The following is a 24,128-nucleotide window of genomic DNA, read 5'->3' as shown; positions in this document are numbered from 1 at the left end:
ATTTCCATACCTGGCGCACAGTGGTGCTCGGTAAGTGGGGGAGCACACCTGCTGGACGCCTCTGTGGCCCCGGAGTGTCTGCCTCCAGGTCTGTGAGCCTCTGTGTGTGTCTCCACCTCTGCACGAGTCCCCGGGTCGGAGGTGAGGTTCTGGGAGGGTCTGAACCCCACCGTAAATCCATTTCCGGTCTGCCGCTGGTCAGCCTCCTCCACGGGAGACTTGGGGGCTTGAAGCGTTAGCCTGGGTAGCACCTCCCACCCCACAGATGCTCCATCACCTCAGCAGGCCCTGTATGGCCCCACTTTGATGATGGCCCCCTGGGGCCTGGATCTGTGCTGGGGGAGGGTGCTATGGTCTCTCCGTGGGAGGCGGCCAGCGGCTGGTGTGAGGCATGCCCTTGTGAGCACGACTCCCCCCCAGCTTTATAAATTGCAGGGATGGGGGTGAAGGGGTAAACAGGAGAGCCTAAGGGCCCCCATGATCTGAGAGCTAGAACTTGCCTGCTAAAGAGGAGAGTCTGTTAACAAGGCCGCTTTCGAGGAAGGCCAGCGCAGCCAGGGGCTGCCCCCACTGAGGGTTGGCTGGGCTGCAAGGAGCAGGTGCCTAATGCGGCTCACGCGTGGGGAACCCAGAGAGAGGGCCGAATGGCTCGTGGCCCCTCAAGGCCGGAGCTCAGAGGGGGCCATGACCCCTCTGAGATGCAGGGTCAGCATGGAACCAAGGAGGGGCCTCCTCCAAACTGGAGAAGGACCGGGGCAAACTGTGGCTGCTGTTCTCCAGGGCAGGGGAGCAGGCCACGGGGAACAAATGAGCTGGGCACACATGTGAGGAGTGAGCAGTGATGAGTGGCTGGGGTGTGGCTTCTCTGATGAGCAGTGTCTTCCTGCCAAAGAGCTCTCCAGGTGGCCTCCGGGGGCAGGGCCACTTGCAGCTCCTGTTGTCCAAGCCGCTGGGAGGCTAATGGAAGGGGCCCTCAGGCCACCTCTATGTGCACCACCCTGTGCCCTGCCCAGCGCTGAACCCCTCTCCTGCCCAGACCAAGCACCGGCTGGCACCCAGGTGCCCACGGTGACAAACTGAACGAGCACATGGCGGGGCTGCAAAGCCCTTGGCAAGTCTGATAATTCTCGATTCATGTTTTTAGCCAGGTCTAAAGGTGGCTTCTCCAGGAGGCCAGTGGACATATCATTGGTGATGCTAGAGAGCTATGCAATTTTCAGCACACTTCTCAGGAGTTCAGAGAATCGAGTGACATCCACTTATTGATGTGAAAGGGCTTCTCAGCATGTAAAATTATAAAAAATGAGAAAAGGAAAATGATGCTGCAGTGATTCATTGGAGCAATCAATATTCATTCACAGACTCATGAACAATTAAGTTCCTATCCATTTCATGAAGTGTGTTTTCAATAAATTTTCCTTTTTAGGTTTAACAATTACTTATAAAAATCTTGAGTATCTATGTGGTTTTAATCAATCGCATCCTGTATTTTATATCAAAAAATAGTTGTAATAACTCCATCCAAAAAGAACCCTTAGAACTTTTGGTCACAGGAAGTTAAATATTTCAATTTCTAAATAGATTTTGTATCAGAGAAGTACAATAAGGTGAGCAATTTCAACCATAAAAAATACCGCATTGGTATAAAATTCTATAGGCGAAATGGAATGGAGAAAAAGGAACAATGTAAAATTTTCAACTATTAAAGAAGAGTGGTTGTATTTTTTTTTTTAATAGATGAGAGTAGGTATTAAGTCACTGCTGTGTTTGGAGTCTGTCTGATGTTTCTTAAAGTGTTGTGGTAGCTTTATTTTAAAACGTAAATATTTACCAAATGTCAGAAATCACATCTCTCGCTAGTTTTAAAACTTATATAAAAAACATATGGCAACTTAATGTATGCAAGATGGGATAGTTAAAAAAAATGTGTGTGTGTGTTGGGGGGATGTACCTAGAGCAAAGCCCTGTCAAACCCTGGCCTGAGGGCTCCTTCTGTCCTTGGACTCCCAGCCTCTCCTACCAGCCAAGGCGGAAACAGCCCTGTGGTTGGTGCTCATGGAGGCTGTGGGCTTTGTCTGTCTTCCCCCCAGATTGTACAACCTGGGCCTTTGGGATGGGCTGTGGCATGCTGGGTGAGGGTACCTCTCCTCTGTGCTGAATTCAACTGCCCTTGGTTGGGGAGAAGGGGCAGATATCGTCCTGCGGGAATGATACGAGACAGGCCTGCAGGGATACAGGTCAGAGAGGAAGAACCGGCCCCAGGCAAGGGCCAGAGTCTGCATACGAGGGCGCACCCAGCCCACTATCCTTGGCCCAGGACACCCCTTTGGATGCCTGGTGGACCTGTGGGGAGGCTGTTCCCACAGAGGCATGGTTTATTTCAGAGCAGAGATGTCGTTTCTGAACGGGAGGCTGAAGTCCAGTCTCGGGTGGGGGTTGGGGGATTAGCTCCAATCACTAAAGACATACTTTGGTTTCTGCTATTTCTACCTCACTCCTTCTCCCAGCTCATCCCCTGTTTCGTCCTGCACTATGTATCTGGTTGTCCTAAGAATGTATAGCTGCCCTGGCCATGTCCCTTGCCCAAGCCCCTAACTCTATGTGGACTAGGCTGAGAACAGGTCTCCCAGAAAGGAGTCAGCATCCTTCCGGGGGCCCCAGGCGCAGGGGGATGGCTGGGTCAGGGCTGGGGTGTAGGTGAGGCGTCTTCTATAGGAGAGAGGCGGTGGGATGAAGCCCTCTGAATTAATCCTTTACTCCAGCTGCTGTGCCTCCTCTCGACTGCAGAGGGCGCCACCGAGTATGAAGGCCCCAGGCAGGGCGCAGGGCTGACGGTCACCCTGTTGCTGGCGGGAAGGCCTGCACCAAGAGTAGGCAGGGGAGTCCCACCAACTAGTTGTGGGACTTGCGCAGGCCCTTCCTGGCCCTGGGCCTCAGTTTTCCCATCTGTGAATGGGGCTACAGTGAGGATCTAGTGCGAGAAGCTGGTGTCGACAAATGCCTGAAGACGTGCCCCGCTCTTCCTGGAGGGGGCGGGGTTCCTGTGACCTCTCCGCTCTGCTCCCTCTCGTACTGAGATGCAGGCCCAGCTGGCCCTGGTTTCTTGGGCACTTGCGCTACAGCACAGCCTGTCTCCTGCCAGGCCGTCCTCTTTTCTGTCCCCACCAGAGCCTGCATGGCAAGGAGAGCCCACAGTGGGCAGTGGGGGAGGATGGGGAAGCTGTCCCGACAGAGTGACAGGTGAGGCAGGGCGACTGACGGGTCATACAGCGGCTGTCTGCTTGATGCTGTGGAAGCTGATCCGTGTGGGCGACGTGGGGATGGACATGGCCCGGGCCACCGGGACGCGGAGGGAGTGATGGTCTTGCCAGCGGTGCCACCTCTTCCTCATGGCCGAGCGCACCTGGGGAGGGGGGAGGTCGAGACTCAGCTGAGCCCTCAGGGGCCAATCCCGGGGTCCGAGACATTCCTCTGCCCTGCTCCCTGCCCCTTGCAGGGCCGTAAGGGAGACTGGGGTGGCCCTCCTGACTGCCACCTTCACACTCGGGGACTGGCGGCTTCCAAAAGTGGGGTCCTTCCCCTGCCGCCGTTGGCCCTTGGAGCTCACGGTACCCCTCGCAGCGTGTCTGGGGCCCTCGTTCCCCAGCCCTGTCCTGGGGAAACCACTGCAGCCTTCCTCTAGAGGCGCTGCCTTCCTCTAGAGGCGCTGCCTTCCTCTAGAGGCGCTGCCTTCCCCTCCTGACTCGCTCTGCCACCTGCCGTCTGTGGTGAGACTCCACGATTCTGCGCTGAGGATCCACACCTTCCGCTCCCCTGCGTCCCTGCTGCAGTGCGTGCTTCACTCAGACCACGCGTGTACGTGGTCCTTCTCCCTCCTGAAACGCCTTCCGCGCCACCTCCTGACAGCTGCCCTCACTCCCCCTAGCACATGCCGCCCAGATAGAACGCTAACACTTCTCTTCATGTCAAAGCCTGATCGTCACTGGTGCCGTTTTCTCATTTGTATTGCAACTGAGGAACTTTCCTGCAGAATGGGCCGTGTCCCCTGCATGCTAGCCTAGCATATGGCTGAACAGAATAAATGCTCCGGAGCACTCCTCGTTTGTTTGCTTTAGTGGCTCCTTCTCTCCCTGCCCTCTGGCCCGCGGTTGCAGTCTCCACTGTTGGACTTTCCCACCTGGGGACTGCTGCTTTGAGTGACAGGCCCCAGGGCTGCAGAGCTCCCCACCGTCGCCTTGTACATAGGCAGGGGAAGTGACCTCAGGGCCAACTGGCATTCCTCTTGAGAGTTTGGAGGCTCTCGGCTCTGGGCGTTGTGTCTGCTGTTTGTCCCAGAAGCCCCCTCAGGCCTGACTGAGCATCTCTTGAGTCAGCCGTTAGGGTCCTGGGCCGCGTGAGCTGACCAGGCTTCAGCCGGTGCCTGGCTCCCTGGAGCCCGCCTGGAGGTGTGTGGTCTTCCCTGCAGCGCAGGGAGGTGCTGGGGTCTTTTCTGTTCCCTAGGTCCACAGAGGCCTGGATGCACGGCTCACACCTGACACGCTCCGGGAAGCTTTCTCCTGTTGCCACCTCTATCCTGGCTCCTGTCTTCTGTGACACCCTGCAACCTGGGCTCCCTGCGCCCCCAGCTTCCCCGGTACAATGGTGGGGAGCTGGCCCATTGTCCCTGGCCTGCATACACTGGGTGGAGTTCCTTAGGCAGGGTTCCTGCCCGCCAAGGCTGGGTGGTTTCCTGACCTCCCATTCTCCAGGGTGGAGCTGAGCAGAGTCAGGGACCCCCGGGCACTCCCGAAAGGCTGGGTGGCCCCACCGGAACTGCCCTGGAGTGGGGTGTGAGCACCTCAGAGCCCAGGCCTCCCCGGGGCCCCGTCTCATACCTCTCCATTTAAGAAGCAGTAGAAGACAGACACAAAGAAACCCTAGAAAGGAAGGAAGGACCTGTCAGTGGTCTGTGTGGGGAGGCGCTCTGCCTGGAGGGGTGGCGTAGGGACGGGATGGTGGGGAACACCGACCGGGACCCTGGAGGCTCAGAGCTGAGGGGGTCCCACCCCCATGGTGCAGGTTTACTGGGGTCCACTGTGGTGGCAGGCGCCATGTGTCCTCAGAACACGTGCTGGGCCAGCAGTAGGTGCCAGCTAGGGTGACGCAGACCCAGCGGGGGTGGGCCCCCCTGGGCTCGGGTGGGGGTGACAGGCCGTGTATGTGCATTTCTATGTGAGCATGTACACAAGTGAGCCACGTGTGCGCCAGTCCTGTGTGAGGGAGGGGCACCTGAGCGTCCCACCTGGTCACGCGCCCCACCTGGAATGACTGCAGGAAGGAGTTGAAGTAGATGAACACGATCTGTGACAGGTCGTCCTCCCCAGGATTGACGAAGAAGAGCATGTAGGTGATGCCCAGAAGGGGCAGGAGGACCAGCGTGGCCTTCACCACCTTCCTGGGGGGGGAGAGGGGGGCGCTGCAGGAGGGGCCTCCCTCCGGAGCTGTTTCTGCCGGGAGCCTGAGCGAGCGCCCCGGGCGACCGCACAGGGCAGGGTCATGGCCACCATGGCCTCCTCCCTGCTCCCTGTCGGGGGTCGAGGCACCCGTCACTTACCTGTACTGGATCGTCTCGGATGTCGTTGATGCTCGTAATTTTGTCATTAGGATCCTGACGATGTTGAACAGAAATACAAAATTGATCTGGAGAGAGGGAGGCAGAGAAGGGAAAAGGAAGGACCATGAGGTGGGTGAGCTGAAGGCAGCAGAGCCCATGTACATACCTGTCCTAGTTGCCCCAGCACCTGCCTGGGGTCCCAAGGCCTCTGCTCCGTTCTCACTGGGACAGGCAGGCACTCTGTCACCGGAGGGCTCCAGAGCCTGCTTCTCCACTCCCAGACCCAAAGGAGGAAAAGCAGCCTCAGAGGCGGGAGGTTAATAGCACAGAGGCCACTGCTTCTGAGACAGGGCTCCTCAGGAGGTCCCCAACCCCCACTCTGCTCGGGACCTGGCAGGAGCTGGGCTCAGGGCTCTGCCCGAGCTCCCTCCCCTCTCTGCTGCAGGGTCCCCACTTCCCCATCGAGGGTCTCCCCGAGGCCCTTCTGACTAAGGACAGCCCTGCCCTGGCGGAGCGGACCCAGCCGGATGAAGTGATTAATAACCTGGTTGCTGAAGGAGTGATTAGTCTCTCACTGTCCATCCCCTGTGCCAGGAAAACTCCAGAACCTTTGCAGGCACCCCTCAGGCAATGAAGATGAACGGGCCGCTGGGTTGCTCCCAGGCTCCTGGAAGGGCCTCATTTATCTTCATTTCGAGCCTCTCTCAGCATCCCAGCCTCTCCCTGGGACCTGCGTGCCATGGGGTCTGTGGGTTGCAGGGGTCCTGCTAATCCGTGTCGGCTTGTCTGTGTGGCTGTGCTGCTGTCCCAATGCTCCTGCTGAGTCTGCGGGTCTATTCTGTGCTGGTGGGAGTGTGTTTGCCTCAGAGAGTGTGGTCATGTGTGTGTATCTGCGGACGTGGGCGTGCCTGTGTTTCTCTTCATTTGTCTCCAAGTGTGAGCAGACAGGGAGGCGAGGGTCTGTAGGCCTGGCACGCTGGGAACCCCTTCCTAGAAAGTGCCCCCGGGTCAGAGGGACTTACGTATTAGTCAGAGGTGTCTGCTGGCTCGTGTGTGAGCACAAGTTGTGTGTACGTGTGCACACACACACACCCCTCCTGAGAATTCCTCACTCCTAAACTCTCCTGCGTTCCGGATCTCAGGCTGGGAGTGGGGGACACAGGCAGATATCACGGGACAGGTAGCCCTGTGGCCCTAAGCTTGCGGATCTCTGGGGACCGGCGGGGCTCAGACTCCCCGGCCACAGCCTCTGCGCTCACACCTGCAGTGACATGGCCCCCTGAACCCAGGGTCGGGAGGGCGGGGGAGCCTTCAGCCAGAGCTGCTCCCTCCTAAGTCTCATCTAATTTCTAGCTCCTGGGTTTCTGGTACATTCTCTTCGATCATGAGGTCACCGTAATACATAGGTCAGTCCTGATTTTATCATACACGTGAGATAAAATATTTGACCTTTTCTGATTCTTTCTGACTTCTGTGAGCGTAGAGAATCAAGATATATTTTCACTTCTTCCACATTTCCCTGCACTCAATCTTATTTACCCATCATCCATCAACCCACTAGCCAAGTCATTCAGTTACCCACCCACACATCCATCCAGCCAGCCAGCCACTGACCCATTTATTTAATGGGTGACACATGTATGCCCACCCACCCGTCCATCCAGTCAACCCGCAGCTGGTGAGCACCTCCTGGCTGCAGAGCCCTGTTCCACAGACTAAGGCAAGAGCAAAGACAGGGTCTAGTGTGGAGGGTCTGGAAGACAAGGCCTTTCCCCTCTTCTCGCGCGAGGCAGGCAGTGAGTGACGCTGCCCGCCTCACCTCAGCCCGGGTCTGTGCAGCCTGCAAGTCACGCTCTTCCTATGAGCTTGGTTCCCAGCCCCCCCCTGTGCCACATTCGCACCACCTCACCCACCACAGGCACCTTCCTCCCTGCTCCAAGGAGCCTCTGACTGCCGCAGCCCACGTGGAGCTCTCCATTCTTGGACCCCACCCTGCCCCCCGCCAAATTCCAGCTCTACAGTGAGCACAGGCTACTGCACCCTAATCTTGTCCAGCCCAGTTTCCTGTCATTTTTCTTTTCCTTCCTTCCTTCCTTTCTTCCTTCCTTCCTTCCTTCCTTCCTTCCTTCCTTCCTTCCTTCCTTCCTTCTTTCCTCCCTTCCTTCTTTCTTCCTTCCTTCAAAAAACGGGGGTGCCTGGAAATGTGGGGATTTAATGTCCCCGGGGCAACCTCTGCTGGAAAGGCACGGAGTGTATGGGTAAGGAACCCAGTTCCCCAACCCCGGTGGGTGAGGGGTGGGGTTCTGAGCCCCTTGGACTTGCTGGTCCCCACGCGGCCTGCTCCTCCCCTAGCCCTTTGTTGGTTTCCTCCTTTCCTTGTCTTCCACTCCCACCCGTCGCTGTGCTTCCCGGGGACCACCTCCCAAATGAACGCACCAAGTTTTCGTAGCATGGCCCAAATTCTGGTTGTTCCCGTTCACATCTGTGTGGCCTTGGGCAAGTGGCTTCGTTAGTCTCTAAACTTCCACTTCCTGACATGTGCAGCCAGGGGAACTACTGAGCCTGCCTGGGGAGGTCAGCTAGGCGGAAACCCTCGTGGAGAGCACTGAGCCCCGGGCCTGGCCCAGAGAGGCGCCCAATAAATGCCACATGCCTTTCCCATGACAATAACAGTGACAACAGCCTTGTGCCAACTCAACCAGCCGGCTCATTTCCCAGAACTCGGAAATAAGCACGTGTCTCAGCAACAGAAATGCAGCTGTGAACCTCCGGGGAAGGGAAGGGTGGGGGCAGGGGGAGCAAGCGAGAGGAGAGGATGAGAGGTGGGTGACCTGCCCCTGAGTCTCAGCTCAGCTAGGTATTTATTGGTGGTGACCTTGAGCAAGCTGTGTCACCTCTCAGTTTCTTCATTTCTGAAATGGGAAGCATGCTCCCTACTTCTTCCAGGTATTGGCAAATGTGAGGATTGGAAATAACAAAGACACAGTTTCTAGAAAGGCTCAGCTTGGAACCTGGAAGCCCTGTCCCTGACCCCCACCAAATTCCAGCGGGGTCAGTGCTGGAGACCGAGGAGACCTCCATTAGGCACCTGCTGTGTGCAAGAGGATGGCTCTGTCTCGGTTCCCATGGGAGCAGGTGGCCCTGTCAGTGCAAATAGCTGGGTGTGGCCTGGACCCCAAGGGAAAGACAAGCAAAATGCCCTTGAGGTGAGGTTGGAACCGGGCAGGGGGCATGGAGAGGAGGCTGGGAGTTGGGTCTTGACACAGAGCCCTGCACACCTGTTTGTCTCCCCTTCTCCATTCATTTCCTCACCACTGTCCCATATCCTTGCAATGGGGGCTTGCTCCCCACCACTGTGGGTTCCCCGTCCAGACCAGCCTTCCTTGGCTCTGGATGGGCTCTCAGCAGCTGGCCGGGAAGGGATGGGTCTCATGGTGTTGCCATTCACATGGGGGGGTAAGTGATTCATTGCAGCTGGGACTCCAAGGGCACTCCTTTCACCCACTGCCTGCTGCCAGGGACTGACTTCTGCCTCGGAAATAAACCGAGAGCCCTGATGGTGGAATTTCAGGCCGTGGGTAAAAAAGCTTCTTAGTCATCTCCGGTTCACATACGCCAAGGACACTCCGAAGATGGGGGTCAAACGAACCCCGGAAAAAGACACAGAAAGGAGAACAAGGAAGTAAAAGAAATCAGCAGTAATTGTCTGCAAGGTAGACCGAAGAGACCTCCATTAGGCACCTGCTGTGTGCAAGAGGATGGCTCTGTCTTGGTTCCCACGGGAGCAGGTGGCCCTTTAAGGCAGCCGGTACATAGAGGAACCTGAAATTACCGAGCCTGAAATAAGTCTTACATAAATGCCAATTTCTTATGGGGCTTTTTTGTATGGCTCTCTCTTTTTTTTTTTTTTTAAGTACGATATATAATGGGTTCAATTTTGCAGAATGCAGCCTCTACGTAAACTCTACCTTAATTAAAACTCACCGTGGATTAAAGATGGGCGGCAATTATACCTCAGATACAAGTACATTTGGCCAAGGGCGGGGAGCTGGACTAGGAACAATTGCTCATTAGCTTCACTCTGGTACCACTGCTCCAGGCTGGGGGAGGTGGGCTGGGCCCCGCGTGGGTCGCTGGGGAGGGAAGAGAATGTAGGTCTGTGCTGCTCAGAAGCCTGCACACCCTTCTCTTGCCACTGGCTGCCCTCTCGCCTGTCTCTCTTAGCACTGTACCTGGCAAGGGAACATCCTATGTGGGAAGGCACTAGAAATCAGGAAAGCATAAGAGACCCGGGAAGGGAGGTGCCCGGAAGCAGGGTGGTGTGTACAGAGCATGCGGGGGCCTGTCCAGGCCACTTCCTTCCCCAGCGTCTCTGCTGGGTGGTTCTCAGCTGTTCCCTGGTGCCCAGCCCAGCCCATCCCACCTACCAGGAGCACGAGGATGACGGGGCCCTGGTAAATGTAGTCTACGAGGTCACCAGGTTCCTTCCCAAACCAGCACCTGCAAAGAGGGGTGTCTGTAAGTGGCCTGCTGAGCCAGAGCTGGGGACTGCTGCAGACGTGGGCCCGGGTCCTCCAGCTTCACCCTGCTTGAGACCCAAGCTCCAGGGCTACATCTTCCCCAGAAGCCTGGGTGAACAGTCATAGCTCCCCTGACCACCCTTGGGCTGCCTTTCACCCTGCATGGAGGGTCTGGTGTCCCCAGCCAGTCTGAGGGCAGCCTGGGGCTCCTCTTCCTCCTCTTTACACCCCCACCCATTCCTGACTGGGGGGCCCAAGGCTGGGCGTGCAGGAGGCTCATGAATGAAGGGAGAGCTAGACTCCACCCTCGCTGGCCCTGGTCCAGCCCCATGCTACCTGTTCCTGCATAGGTTGGGACTGGCTGCTCCATGTGCCAGGACTCAGCTATACAAACAGGAGATCCAGAGGTAGGAGCCTGCTCCGTCCTGAGCCTCATTCACTCAGGGAGGGAGCCCACGGAGACTTGGTTATTCTACAGGGAGAATGGTGGGTGGAAAAGCTTCAGGGTCAGGGGTCAGTCTGGCTCTGCCAGCAACTCCAACTGGACCTCGGGAAGGGCTTCACGGGCTTCAGGGAACTGACTATGTCCACAACCCAGAGGTCAGCCAGTACCCACGGCCTCAGGACTCTCCCCTGCTGCCTCCCAGCACCAGGGTTTCTGGTTTCTGCTTGAACACCCCCTTTGACAGGAAGCTCACTATTGTTCTGCATAATGAGAAAAGCTGCTCCCTTATTTTTGGGCAGCTTTTATCATTATGAGTGCTTCCTCATGTTGAGCTCCTGGATTGCACCCCGTTCCTACCCCCTCCCCCAGATCCCATCGGCTGTGTCCAGCCTCACCCATGGCCCTGGTCTGTGAAAGGCTCACTGACAGCCTTGGACGTGCCCTGGCCTGAAAGCCAGGAGCCCAGTCAGCAAAGAAAGCTGACTTGACACCTACCACCTGGGTACCTCTGCATGCTGGTGACATAGGTTTCCTTTTAAGGACAACACAAAGCGACTCTGTCCTGGTGCGGCTGCCATTCCTGCCCGGCGCTTGGCCGGAACCATGGCCGCCCTGCCCTAACAGTCCTGCCCCTGTGGCTGGCCTGTCTCACTTACTGTTCGTTCTCATAGTAGAGTTTGCCAATGGCCCAGGCGACGGTGATCGGGCAGGGGATGCCTGAAAAAAGGACAGACACGGGCTGCAGTGGACAGACCAATGGACAAGGGTCCCTCTTGTAGAACACAGGGTGGGGGATCACGAGGGGGCCTGGATCATGTTTCCAATCATCCAGCTACAGACCATCCATGTCCACAGGGGCCCTGTCCCTAGACCCCTGCCCTCCCCCCGCTCTCAGCTGTCCCCTCCAAGCAGGTCCGAGCGAGAAGTGAAACTGGCAGGCTTCTCTTTCGGAGCCAGAGACAAAGGTCTTTGGATGTGCCATTCCAGGCAAGGACAGGAAGGCTATTTGTGGAAGATTCCTCTGGAGGCACTATTTGCTGCTTCCTCGCCATCATGGAGGGGAGTGGCTGCATCTTTGGACTGTTCTGGGGAAGGTGGACAGGGCTGTGGTCCCGTCCTTGCACCCAGGATGGAGGGAGGTGACCTGGTCAGCAGGACCCCCCCCACCCCATTTGGCTCTGACGGCCCCCAGGATGCTCACACCATCCGATGAAGAGGAAGAGCCACTTGCACAGGCGCTCGGTGGAGTAGGTCATGACGATGGCTGTGTGCAGGTAGCAGCCCTCTACGAACATCCAGAAGAAGTTAGTCACCACGAAGTAGTTGAAGACAGTGGTGACGCAGCGGCACCAGACCTGCACGACGTGGGCAGCGGGCAGGGTCAGGGGCTGGGGCCCCAGGTGCCGCCTGGGCACGAGGGAGGGCGGCCATGACAGGGGCGCACGGACATGGTGTTAAATGCCCTCACATCTCATCCTGGGAAGGTTCGCCCTTTGTCATTTCTCTCTCCCGGTTTTGGACGGAGTTTAGACGCCAGTCTCCACTGGTTCCAGTGTGTCTGTGCCTTCTCCCTGACGCTTTCTAATTTCCCTTTTTAATCAAGAAAGAAGGAGTCTGGCTCCAAGCTTTCTGCAGGCAGAGGCCAGAATGGATACCATTGGTGTGTTTTTATGGTCATATGTTTTTGAGGGTCACCTTTAATCCATAACAGTCAGACTGGTTTCCATCTAGAGATGGGACATGAAATTTCATGTAGGAAAAAAGTGATTCAATTGAAAGAAAATCGTTACCTAAATAATAGTGTAGGCTTTGTGAAGCTGGGCTGCAGTCATGGAGGTGAGGCTCCAGTCTGTGGGTTTGGGAGAATGGATGTTGCTGTGATGTGCCTCCCAGCAGAGGGGAATTTGTCCCTGTCCCTCTGAGTAGGGCCACCCCCCACCAAGCACCTCGCAGAGAGGCCATGTGGGTGTGGGCTGAGGAGCCACAGTGAGCCACAGCCAGGTCCTGAGCTCCTCTCAGCAGACCCTACCTGGCCTTTTTTCCCATGCGTTCATTGGCAGGGCACCCTCAGAGCTGAGGTAGGGCCGTGGGGAATGGTGGCCGGAGCAGTCTGGATGGGGGGCTCTCTGCCCCCGGGGACAGGCTGTCCCCTCTACGTCTGGGTCTGACAGTCCTGGCTATCAGATAAGCCTCCTGTGCTGAGCTGGTCGCTGCCTCCACGGCTTTCCCACATGGCCCCAGCCCTGACCTTCGCCCCCTGTGGCTGTATGTCTCCTGTTCTGAGAAAGTCTTGCTCAAGTGGGAAGCTAAAGAGCCCCTCCTCTGAACCCTGCTTTTTCTCCAAGTGACATCTTATCAGCCAATACAGGGCTGCAGGGTACCCTAAATTGGATTGAACTTGGTTGGTGCTGAGGCAGAGCTCAATGTGGGACCAAGTTAAGGGTCAAACCAGTCTGGGTGTCTGCTCACGGCCAGCCATGCAAACCATAGGTATTGAGAAGTCTCTAATGGTGTGCCAGTGAACTCTGCTTGGCCTCACTCTAGTTTCTGGTTTTTCAGTGACTTGGACACAGTACAGTGGCAGTTGACACAACTGCCAGGGTGGGCAGCTAACACACGATGTGGCCTGCTCAAGATCCTGCTGGCCCAGATGTAGAGGCATCATTGCAGTACCACCTAACCTCTCTGAGCCTCAGTTTCCATGTCTGTATAATGGGCAAATAATCCCTATAGGTCTCTCATTGGGATTTAGTGAGATAAACCTCAACACAGGTTAAGTGCAGCCTCCTTTGATCTACGGGGTCTTTGGAAGGTCCCGACATCACGAGATGGCAAGTGGGACCAGATAAATCAGCCTGGTGTCAGGTCTGTGCTCCCTTCCTCCCCACAGCTCTGGATGGACAATGATTGGAGTGGTGGTGAGCTCAGGTCTGGGTCTGCACCTGAGGATTGGGCAAGAGAGGTGGTGCCCCCAGAGCCTCAAGCCCCCCCAGGCCCAGCCCCAAGCCTCTGCCCAGTGACCTCATTGTTTTCATGTGCTTTGTGATCGATGAGCTGTAGCAGGAACCATGTGACATTTCGCAGGATAAAGGTGGTGATGAGGTTCCAGTGAATCACATTCCGCAGACAGCGAATGCTCCTGTGGGAGGCCCAGGTCAGGGGTCAGCTGGGGTCAGGGTTCAGCTAGGACGGAGCCTTTCTGAGGCCAGGTAGAGACTGAGCCTGGGGTGAGGCAGGGCTGCCCCACGCGCCCACTGCCCACGCTTGCGGCTACGCTCAGGCCTCTCAGAGCCGGCTCCGTTGGTGTGTCCCGCACACCTGCCAGCGGTCAGGGCCCCGGCGCCTCCCCCAAACTCCCTCTGTCCACTGGCTCCAAGGCCCGAGCAGTGGAGGTGAGCGCGTCGGGGCTAAGGTGGGGGGTGATGAGGGAGGACAGATAGGGAGGACTCACCGCAGAGCCAGGAAGAGCAGGAAGGCGGCCACGAGGGCTGCCAGCGACACACAGTGGCCCACGTAGTTGACCATGAGTGCGACGTGGTAGTGCAGGTCGTACTTCTGCTGCTGGACAGACAGACAGACACATGGGCAGACGGAGGCATGGGGCACAGGCAGGGCGGGGCTGGCACGCTAGCAATGTCCCCCCTGTGTGTCCTGACCTTGGGGGCCGAGGTGGCTCCAAGGGTCGTCAGCACACCTGGCCCCTACGGAAGGCTCAGTCTTTGGGGAAGTTCCAGCCCCACAGAGGACTGCGTTGGGTGAATGAGGAGGGGTACGCAGGCGGGACGTGTCATTTTGGGTCAGGAATGTGGCGTAGCTTTAAAGGGGTGGCGGCCAGAACACAGGCAGCATGGAATCTAGTCCCAGAGCAGGCGGGGCTGGTGAGGTCTGAGCGGGACCCAGCTTCTTATGGGGACTGGCCTTCTGGGGGCTGCATTTATTTCCACGTGGAGTCATAGAATTGGAATGCCACATGGGGAAACTGAGGCCAGGGGAGGATGGAAGTCACACAGCCTGATTGGGACACTGATTATACAGTCATGCCCTTCTTGTGTCACATCCACCTTGGTTGTGTCCTCCACCAGCCCGAGGTCTCCCGACGGGGGGCTTCCATGTCCCCCTTCTCTAGTCCACTACAGTGTCCCTCAGGACCAGGCAGGACATGGGGCAGGGGCAAGAGGCGCAAAATGGAGTGACTGGGAGACACAGGACTGGTTCTGCCACCCTGGACTCCTCTGTGGTCAGCCTGAATCCTAATACCTCTATGAGGACCGGGGTCAGCACAGGGGAGGGCCGCTCACCTTGTCATCCAAAATGGGCACGCACTGGGAGTAGTTGATCCGCGAGGCCCATGTCCCATTGTCCAAGCACTCTCGGTAGGCATTTCCTACAAGAGACGCCAGTCACCAAGAGGCAGGTCACTCCCCTCCTCAGGAACACTCTGCAGCTCCCGGGTTGCCCCAGGATAAGGCCCCCACTTCCCAGCTTCCTTAGGCCAGGAAACACAACATATATCTGAAAGCTCACTCAAAGTCATGTGTGTGACAACTGCACAAAAGACCACAAAGGGGAGCTGAAAGGCAAGATAAAGCCCATTTTCGAAATAATTTTTGACTAGGTGTTCGTACACTTAAATTTTGTTTGAAATGGAACCCAGGTGTAAGCCCTGAGTTGTGGGTGAAGAGTCACTACTTTCAGCATGCCAAATAATCTCCTTCCTTATCTCAATCATTGTATGCTTATGAGATCCATAGTTTTCCTACCAGTATCAGCACTTTCATTTTAATAGCAGCTACCACGGACATACCAGGTGTGTACCACGTACCAATCCTCATAGCAACCTTACGAAATAGGAACTAATAGTAACCCATTTTACAGAGAGGAAACTGAGGCACCAAGAGATGAGACTGCTTGCCAAGGATAGAAGGATGAGAAGAGGATTCACACCCAAAAGGCCTGGCTCAGGTGCTGTCTTCTTAACCCTTAGGCTACTGAGCACATAGGAACGAGGGCCCTTTGGGGAAACAGGTCTGTACTGCCGACCTTGAGCTGCAGCTGCCTGGACGACCACCAGATGTTGTCTCTAAATGTTTGAGATCTGGCCTCCATACTAACATTGGAATGTGATGTGTGAAGAGACATTTCAGAGCCGCAGTGTCTGACGTGCAAAAGTGCAGGTTTTACCGAAGGGGCATGTACAAAGGCCAGAGAATGCGCTTCTTGACCTTTCTGTAAATCCTAGCTTGACCATCAAGGTCTCGCTCCTAAACCACCCCCTCCAGGCAGCCCACTCTCAACCTCCAACCAACAGGACCCCCTCCCACCTGAGAACTCCCACAGCCCTTTGCCGGTCTCTGCTCTGAGTGGCATGATTAGTAGGAATCTTACCTCCCCGACTCGACTATAAATGCTAAGGGATCCATTGTTTGGGGGTGATTTGTACCAGAGTTCTGCTCTCTGGCTAATGAACAGTCGTTTGTAGATTTTTCTTTTGGCCTATGTTAGATATACAATATAAAGCTAATTGAAATAAATAGCACAGAGCCGTGTCACAGAGCTAGAGGGAGAACCTTAGATTGTTTTTGGAAATAGTGAGCTCTGAAATAATTAAGTTACTTTAAAACAAAAAAACAAAAAACCACTTCCGTTGAGCTGACAGTGAGTTAAAAGCAATGGAATTATTAAGGAGCACTTGCTGAAGAGCAGAAACAACGGGGGAGATTCGATTAGCTTAATTGTTTTTTAATTTGGTGCTCCGAGAACATAGATTTTTCCAATTTCGGGTTGTTACTGGCCTTTCCCTGCCTCTGAGGCCTGTGAGCACGAGGCCGCCCTGGCCCCTGTGTGAGCCAACCAGGCCAATGCTGGTCTGATGCCAACTGCAACTCCAGCACGAGGACACGGGCTCCTCACCCCTGCCCAGGGCCCCCAGTTCCCCACTTGGGCTTTCTCCTTCCTCGGAGTTGTTTCGCCGTGGGAAGGTTGTGTGTTAAGAGGATGTGATTATTGGGGTCAGTGATGTTGCTGAACTAAAGGGGTGAAGCCAAAAGCACCCACCGAACAGTCTCTTGGGAGGGCGGGTCCTTTTGTGAAATGAACAATCCCCACAATCCCCAACCTGGTGGGGGTTTACAGTCCCTTTCAACAGGCCTATGGGAGATGAGACAGACCCTGATCCTGGCTGTGGTCAAAGGGCAGAAAAATGTATCTTCTGGGGATGTGTTCACAGATGTAATTCAGCTTTCCTGAAGGTCAGTGCTTAGCCCCTTCCTCCAGGAAGGCCTCCTTGATTGCTCCCATCTCACAGATCTCTCCCTCGCTCTCTCTCTCCTCCCCGCTCCCAGTTCTGACAGCCTGAGCCCCACAATTCCAGCCCTTGCTCATGACCTGGCCTGAGTTGTTCAAGGGAGGGAGTCTGGTTTCTGATCAGTGTGGGACTCCCTGAGGACAGGGCCTCAGAATATTCATTTCTCAAGGGTGATATCTTGTCGTGGTACTGACCACAGGGCAGGATTGTGTATGGGAGGGGGTCAGGATAGAGACAGTCAAATCTGAGACATTTCTGGTGCCTTATGTCATGGCCCCTATGGTACCAAGGTACCAAGTTCTGTGGATTCTGACTCCTCTGTCTTTTCCTGGAGTCCACCCCGCTCCTGCCATCCCTCCACCCATCATCCTGCCTGCTTGCTTGGACTGGAGGAACAGCCTCCTATCTTGCCTCCCTGCTTTTGCTCTTGCCCCCTTGACTCTCTCTATCCTTTCCCCTGACTGTCAGGGTGATCACATTGGTTTCTGCTTCAAAGCCATCAGCAGATTTTTATTGCCCTGGAGAACAAAGTCCAACTTTCTTAGTGGGATATTCAAGGCCTTGGACACTCAGGCACCAGCTTAACTTTCCAGACCCATCTCTACCAGTCTACATGGCAGGTGACATTGGCCCTAGCAGGCAGGGCCCATAACCAGCTCTCTGCTGAACCCCCCTTGAAACACCCTCCTGACTCACCCACTGCCCACGGACAAACTCCTACCGACCTTTTCAACCCTATCTCAAATGCCACCTCCTCCTGGAGGCCTCAACACCTGAGATATTAACTAATCTCTTCTTTTTTCTAAACGCCTCCTCTATGTCGTCCCATCCTTGAAACATAAGCTTTCACACTCTAGTGCCCTTGAACTTCAGCAACACGTCCCTTTCATATCACAATCCAGGACACACACACACACACATCCATACCCATTACTGAATCCAGTTTCACAAAGCGAAATGTATCTTGACCACGGTTATAATATTTTCTTTCTATTCTGTTCTAATGAATTCTTTTTCTGTTTTACACAAATGCTGGTCATGACTCACTGAACTGACTTCAGAATCCACTGTTGCGCTACAGTCTGTAGTTTGGAAAACAGAAATCTCTTTTAAAGCAATTGCCATAAGTCACTGTGGATTTCATGTCTTGATCCTGTCCTTGGCTACTGAAATTGAGCTCCCTGGGGACACACACATAGGCAGACACCACACTGGAGTCACTGGATCTCCCTCAGGAGTGACCCAGCCAGTACACGTGGGCTGCATGGAATTCACTCAGATCTGCCGAAACCTTGGAAAGCAGGGTCTGGGCTGTAGGGTGGGAGGGGGCTTCCCTCAGAGAGCTGGGCCATGCCTGGAATGAGCTTCTGGCTACAGAGGCTGGGTACCAGGGGACGGGAAGACGGATGTGCCAGCTCTTCAGGGCAGCTGGCTAATGAGGACATGGAGCCCTCAGGCACAGCCTTGAACAGGATAGAGAAAGACAGGAAGAGTTTCCCTCCGAAACCACAGGAAGATGGGCACGGAAAGTATGAGAGCAGGTAGCCAGGCCAGAATTACCAGGATGGAGCAGGGAGGCGGGTGCCTGTTCACACAGAAACACAGATGCCCCTGCCAAGATCCAGGCTGATGGTGTGCAGCATGGCCTGCCAGGGGCATTAGAGTCTGGGTGACGCAGGCAGGGTCTTCTCTTCCAGGTCTCTCTGGCCTGGGAGCCAGGACCCCACCCCAAGCAATGTGCCAGGACTGTGCCCCCAGAGTGGCCCTCGCCTGTTGAAAGCCCCCATTGCAACGGGCTCTCCCCCTTTCTAATGCTGATACTTTGATAAGAGTTCCTGGCTCAGGCAATCATGCCCGAGTGGTCCAGAAGCGTAGCTGAGCGCGGACGGGGGCCTCGATTCCAGCTGTAGTTTTGTCTCTGGCTGGCTAAGTCCCTCCCCTCATGGCCTGAGTTTCACCTCTCAGAAAAAGTCATGTAAATCGGTTCTCATTGATGGCATTGCCATCTTAGGTGGGTCAAGTATTTGTAGTGTGGGCCTTCTCAATCTGCTAAATGCTGGTGGCGACCTGGAACGCTTGCGACAACCCTACACATCCCAACATCACTTTCAAGTGTTCCCTAGGTTGGCACTTCTGATATTGTAACTGGCGAGGCATGGGACACAGGCCATAGGAGAGAGGGACCAGGAAGGACCGTGTGGGTGGTAGTTATGGGGGACAGAGTGCAAGAGACAGGTTGGGCATGGGTAGTGAGTGGCACAGTGAGTGGGCATGGGTGGAGGAGCAGCAGCATGGCCATTGACTACCTAGAAAGATAATGACAAGAAGGGAGGGTGGGAAGCTTCTGGCAGGTGCTGACAGGAAGGCGGGAAGGACCAGAAGCAAATACCTGTTTACTGAAGGAAGGAAGTCACAGTGTGGAGGCACTTTCAGCACCATGGATAGCAGAATAAAACCACTCCCACCATCTGCGTAAGTGCCTCCACCTTGGAGAGCTCCGAAGACCCAGCCGTCCTCTCCACCCCGCACTCAGCCCTAGAAGGTCACACCAATCATGTCCCTTTCCAAGAGCCAGCTTCAGCCCTACATCCTCCAGATGCTTTTGTGACTGCTCCAGCCCCCTGAGGGTTCAGCGGCTCACCTCTCCTAGTTCAAGCTGGGTCAGGATTGTTCTCTCACTGACCCCTGTAAAGGGGTCATGCTTTCCCAGGTAGCCTAAGGGGACAGGGCCTAGGTGGCCCTCTCCTCTGGTCCTTTCTAAAGGGCTACACAGAGCTGAGCACACAGGGGCTCAGGGTGTACCAGGTGACTGGGGGACTCTGAATGAGGAAGAGAGGCTCGGAGTGGAAGTCCAGGCTCCACTAAGGTACATGGCAAATGCAAAACGGCACACATGCAGGAGGCATCTCGGGTCTCACACACATGCCACAGCTGGCTGAGCCCCACCGCCAGCCAGAACTGCTGACATGGAAATCCAACTCCACCTGGGGGAGGGGTGTCAGTCTAAAATCGTGAGCCTATGGTCAGCATCCTCCAGATGCTGGGCCAGGAAGCCTTGATTGTCCCCAGAAAAGTGCATTAGAAACTGAGTCAGCAGGCATCTCCTTGGGAATTTAAGACGGGGAGGTGACCGCCCTCATTTGGTCTGAAGGGGCCCAACGAGGGAGAGTGACATGCCTGGGGTCACCAACAATGAGTGGGCAGAACTAGATCTTTCCCCTGGGATACGTTTCCTCACGGGAGACCCTGGAGTCAGGCTTTCTGAGAGATGCTCTCCCTGCTACACTGTGTCCAGAAGAGGCTGTCAGCAGTGCTGCTTCTGCAGCGTCTTAGCCACTTAGTGTCTGGATGTCAGGCCAGACAATGCCTGAGGGGCCAGATGTTCCTCTCTTCATCCCCTTACTGCCTTTTCCTGGAGCTGGACTGCTCCAGACCCAGCCATCTCCTTCCTGTCTGGCTTGGGGCCGTGCTGGGAACTCTCTGACCTTCACCTTGGGTCACTGTCCTTACCTGTTGCAGGAACAGCCTCCATGACCTGGACTGGGCAGTGATGCTGTGGGCACGGCTAACTGTTTTTTGCCTCCAGTGAAGAGACCATTTGGGGAAGTGTGGCAGTCATGGCGTCAACAGCATAGTTCCCTTGAGCTTCCAAACAATCAACGTGTCTCTCCCTGAGTTCAGCCTCCTGCATTGCTTAGCTGTTGCTGCTGCTAACTGAGGCTAGCCAGCTCGGGGACCCACCTTGAACATGTCCTGTCTTGATCTGATCACAGCACGTTGCTGGGGGTGCAGGTGAGCACAGCTGGTGACGCTCACCTAAGCTCTGAGCCCATCTGACCTAGAAGGGGTGCTGGGTCGAGAGCCTGGGAATCTGTCATCACCAACCCGGTCATCAGGTTGGGAAGGGCCTCCCCAGGGCCACCTACTTGTGACATCTGGGATGAGGGATAGGGAACTTCTATTCCATTCCTCGGTGTTGTGTGGACACTGCTCTTGGGGTGTCCATTCTGGACTTCCAAAAACCATCAGCACCATATTTCCCAAGGACTTTTCACTCGTGATGCCCTTCCATCTTTGAGCAGGCATGGCAGACATATTTGTAGCGGACAGTGGGGAAACTGAGTCAGGGAGACACAGAGCAGTGTAATGGAGACCGCACTGGGCCCACAAAAAGGAAAGGGGTGTAACTGGAATGCAGCTCATGGTATGAGATCACAGCCCTCCCTAGGGAGGCATAAGTGGGAGGAGGTTCCTACCCCCGTTCCAGCCTCAACTGCACAGGGATGCCTCCTTCCAGTAATCCATAGCAACGCTCAATGGGCTCGTCGCCATGACGCCGGCCTGCCGAGGGAGGATGGGGGAGAAGGCTACCGGGGACCTCAGAGGCACAGGCTGCTGTGGCACGGAGGAATGTGAGGGGACAGTGGCCACAAGGACTCACCCCCCACCTCGTACAGACAAACTGAGTCCCAAAGAGGAGAGAAACCTGCCCAAGGGGGAGACAGGCGGCCAGTGGCCTGCCGGAATTAGAACTGGCTCTCAGCCACAGTTTCTATGAAGTAACGTGGAGTAAAGACATCTCTGGCTGGCAGACTCCTATGTCCTCCCTTTGACATGGGGCTTTCGGGGGGTGGGGAGCAAGGGTTTGTCTCGGGACAAGTGTCTTTCCCTCTCTGGGTATCCCCACCCCTAAGTAGCAGGGGAGGGCTGGACTCATCTCAGAAGGCCCTGCAGCTGGGACAGTCTAGGTGACTGGCTGCCCAGAGGGGCATCCATTTCTGCTCTCTGTCCCTTCCTCCTTGCCTTTGCCAAAGCCCCAGTGACAGCCATGCATGTCCCACTTTCCCTCTCTCCAAGCATGGAAACAGTCCTCACACCCAGCGTAACGTCTGGCCCTTGGGCCTCAGGGGTCAGGGTGTGATCAGTTGTCACTGAGAACGCACACCTGAGTTTCCAGATTCACAGCTTCTACTTCCTCAACCCAGAGGGACCCACCCTGAGGCTCCACCCCTGCACTAGGCCTGTCCTGGACCAATGTGACGTCCCCACTGCTTCGAGGCCCACGCCCACCCTCTCTGGGAAGCCTTCCAGGAATGCTCCAGTGCCCACCAAGCCCCTCTTTCCAATCCCTGACTGTTGATTTTAGCAGCCGAGGGCTCCCTGAAGCAGGGCTCAGCCTCTCCTGTCAGCCCTGTGCCCTCAGGGCTGAAGAGGATCTTCTTGCACAAGCAGGCAGACCCAATGGGAAGACCCCTCTGCTGAGCTTATGTACTTCCATTGTAACACCACCCATGCCTCAACCCATCTCTAGAATGGGGTTCTGGGAAGTGAGAACCCCGTCCTCTCCACAGAGTCGGGTTAGGTAAGATGCCCCTTCTTCCCCTGTCCTGGAAGATGCCTCAATACAGATGGGACCAGCTGTTCCCAACAGGACATGGTGGGAGCCTGAGAGCAAGGAGACCGAGGATGAGCCAGACTGGGCTTAGCGATTCTGCAGGAGGAAAACGGACCTGGTCCAGGAGGAGGCCGCAGCTTCTTTTGCAGCTGTCAGGACCACAAGGGACAGGCAAGAAGAGGTGCCAGAGTAGGTCAGATGGAAGAGGGAGAGACAGACAGGAAGAGAGCTGGAGAGGGAAGATGGAGGGAGGGAGGGAGGGGAAGAGCAGCACAGACAGAGAAAAGAGAGAGAAAGACATACACATACAAAAAGACCGAGAGAAAGTGTGCCTAGAGACAGAGCCAGAACCAAACACACACGGAGAGGAACAGAGACAGAGGCAGGGAGACACACAGAAACACAAACACACAGAGATAGGCTCAGCAGAGTCGGAGTAGAAGGGTGGGAGGTGGGAGGAAAACGGAAGGGGTCTGTCTGCTCACACCACTGCTGGGCTCATCCACTTCCCAGCTCCCTGCAGACCGGGAATCTGAGGCCCAGGAAGGGGATGGGTCTTGCCCCGGTTAGACTGTGTATGGACATTAGGATAGTTCTGGGTGGCCCAGGATTTGTACCTGCTTCCCATATGGGCTTGGGGAAACCTGGGGGCCAGGGGGAGACAGAAGCCACCATCTGCCATTAAGCTGAAATGCCAGGGCCTCACCTTCCAGGCTCCCTCGTAGCCAGAGCTGGAGTGTGTGACCTAGAGCTACACACATTCCCCTCACCCCATTAGATGTACCTGCCTGATGGAATTAGTGAGCTGGGGGCCCACAAAATGGAGATGGGGAGAAAGCCTCCCGGGGGCCACTGCAGGAAACTTAAGACACCCAGGGCAGTGGTGCCAGCAGGGCTATGACCATCTGGTGGCCAGGTCTGGTAGCGTTGTCAGGGCCCACTCTGGAAAAGTGGGGGTTCCCTCACTAGGCCGGCTGTGCCCTGAGTTCTTAGCTGGAGGCCCCAAATCTGGTTCTCTAGCCTACCCAGTGAATCCACAAGTTCCCCAATGTCCTTTCAACAAATTGCTTCTTTGTTCAACCCAGCACAGTTACTTTCTGAGAGGCAGCAGAGCCTGGGTTAGAATCCTTGTTCTGTTACAAGCTGTGTGACTTTGGGAAAGCCACTTAACTTCTCTGTGTCTCAGTTTCTGCATGTATAATAGGAATATAATATTAGGTTGGTGCAAAAGTAATAGCAGTTTAAAATTTTAAAAACTAATTGCAAAAACCGCAATTACTTTTGCACCAACCTAGTACTATGTCTCTGTCATTGGGCGAGTATAAGGATTAATGAGTTAACACAGGTCAAACAAATAGTACAGACACTTGGACCCTGGTCCACTGAAATGGCAGCATGGGTGGCAAGGAGAACCCTGGAGGGGCCTGGGACACATGGACCTTAACTCGGTTCTGCCACAGACTAGCATATGTGACCATGGGCAAGTCCCTTCCTTTCCTTTGGTCATTGCTGCTTTTGGAAATAGTCTCTGGGTTGAGAATCATCCAGGCTCTCACCTGGCCTCCCAAATTTGCTACCTGTAGCTGTTAGCTAACCACACACTCGAGAGCTCCCGGATGCCTTGTCTCCGGCCCTCAGCGTTCTCCTGGGCTTTCCCCCATGCAGCCAGCTGCGTTCTACACATCTCCACTCAACACTTCCCAGAATCAACACTTCCCCACCTGTGCTCGTTGTTTTCCCATACACTTGGTGTCAGTCCTGCCTAACCCCCTCCCCACCCCACCCCACCCTACCCCAGTCTTATCAATTACAAATGCCCAAGGTCTCCCATCCATCCCTCCCCTGCGCCTGCAGCTTCCCCTCCACCTGGA

The 24,128-nt window shown here is 55.5% G+C and overlaps 1 protein-coding gene across 5 annotated transcripts in view; it reads right to left on the bottom strand.

Annotated features, from left to right (window-relative positions):
- Positions 1–2,519: 2,519 nt before the first annotated feature.
- Positions 2,520–24,128, bottom strand: part of CRHR2 (corticotropin releasing hormone receptor 2) — a 38,055-nt gene continuing 16,446 nt past the window's right edge. For 2 of the 5 annotated variants that reach the window (XM_033087961.1, XM_033087964.1), the window contains 10 exons: positions 14,857–14,942; positions 14,010–14,119; positions 13,580–13,697; positions 11,760–11,913; positions 11,215–11,275; positions 10,021–10,093; positions 5,594–5,679; positions 5,299–5,434; positions 4,875–4,916; positions 2,520–3,403 (listed from right to left, as the gene is read on the bottom strand). In XM_033087961.1, the coding sequence (XP_032943852.1) occupies positions 3,263–3,403; positions 4,875–4,916; positions 5,299–5,434; positions 5,594–5,679; positions 10,021–10,093; positions 11,215–11,275; positions 11,760–11,913; positions 13,580–13,697; positions 14,010–14,119; positions 14,857–14,942 (1,007 nt within the window). In that variant the 3' untranslated portion in view covers positions 2,520–3,262. The remainder of the gene's footprint in view (positions 3,404–4,874; positions 4,917–5,298; positions 5,435–5,593; positions 5,680–10,020; positions 10,094–11,214; positions 11,276–11,759; positions 11,914–13,579; positions 13,698–14,009; positions 14,120–14,856; positions 14,943–24,128) is intronic. The other 3 variants (XM_033087962.1, XM_033087965.1, XM_033087963.1) reach the window with 2 other exon arrangements.

Source organism: Rhinolophus ferrumequinum, chromosome 20 (genome assembly GCF_004115265.2).
Source record: "Rhinolophus ferrumequinum isolate MPI-CBG mRhiFer1 chromosome 20, mRhiFer1_v1.p, whole genome shotgun sequence".
Taxonomy (NCBI): domain Eukaryota; kingdom Metazoa; phylum Chordata; class Mammalia; order Chiroptera; family Rhinolophidae; genus Rhinolophus; species Rhinolophus ferrumequinum.
The sequence above is the reverse complement of the archived record's forward strand: the minus strand, read 5'-3'. Positions and strand labels throughout refer to the sequence as shown.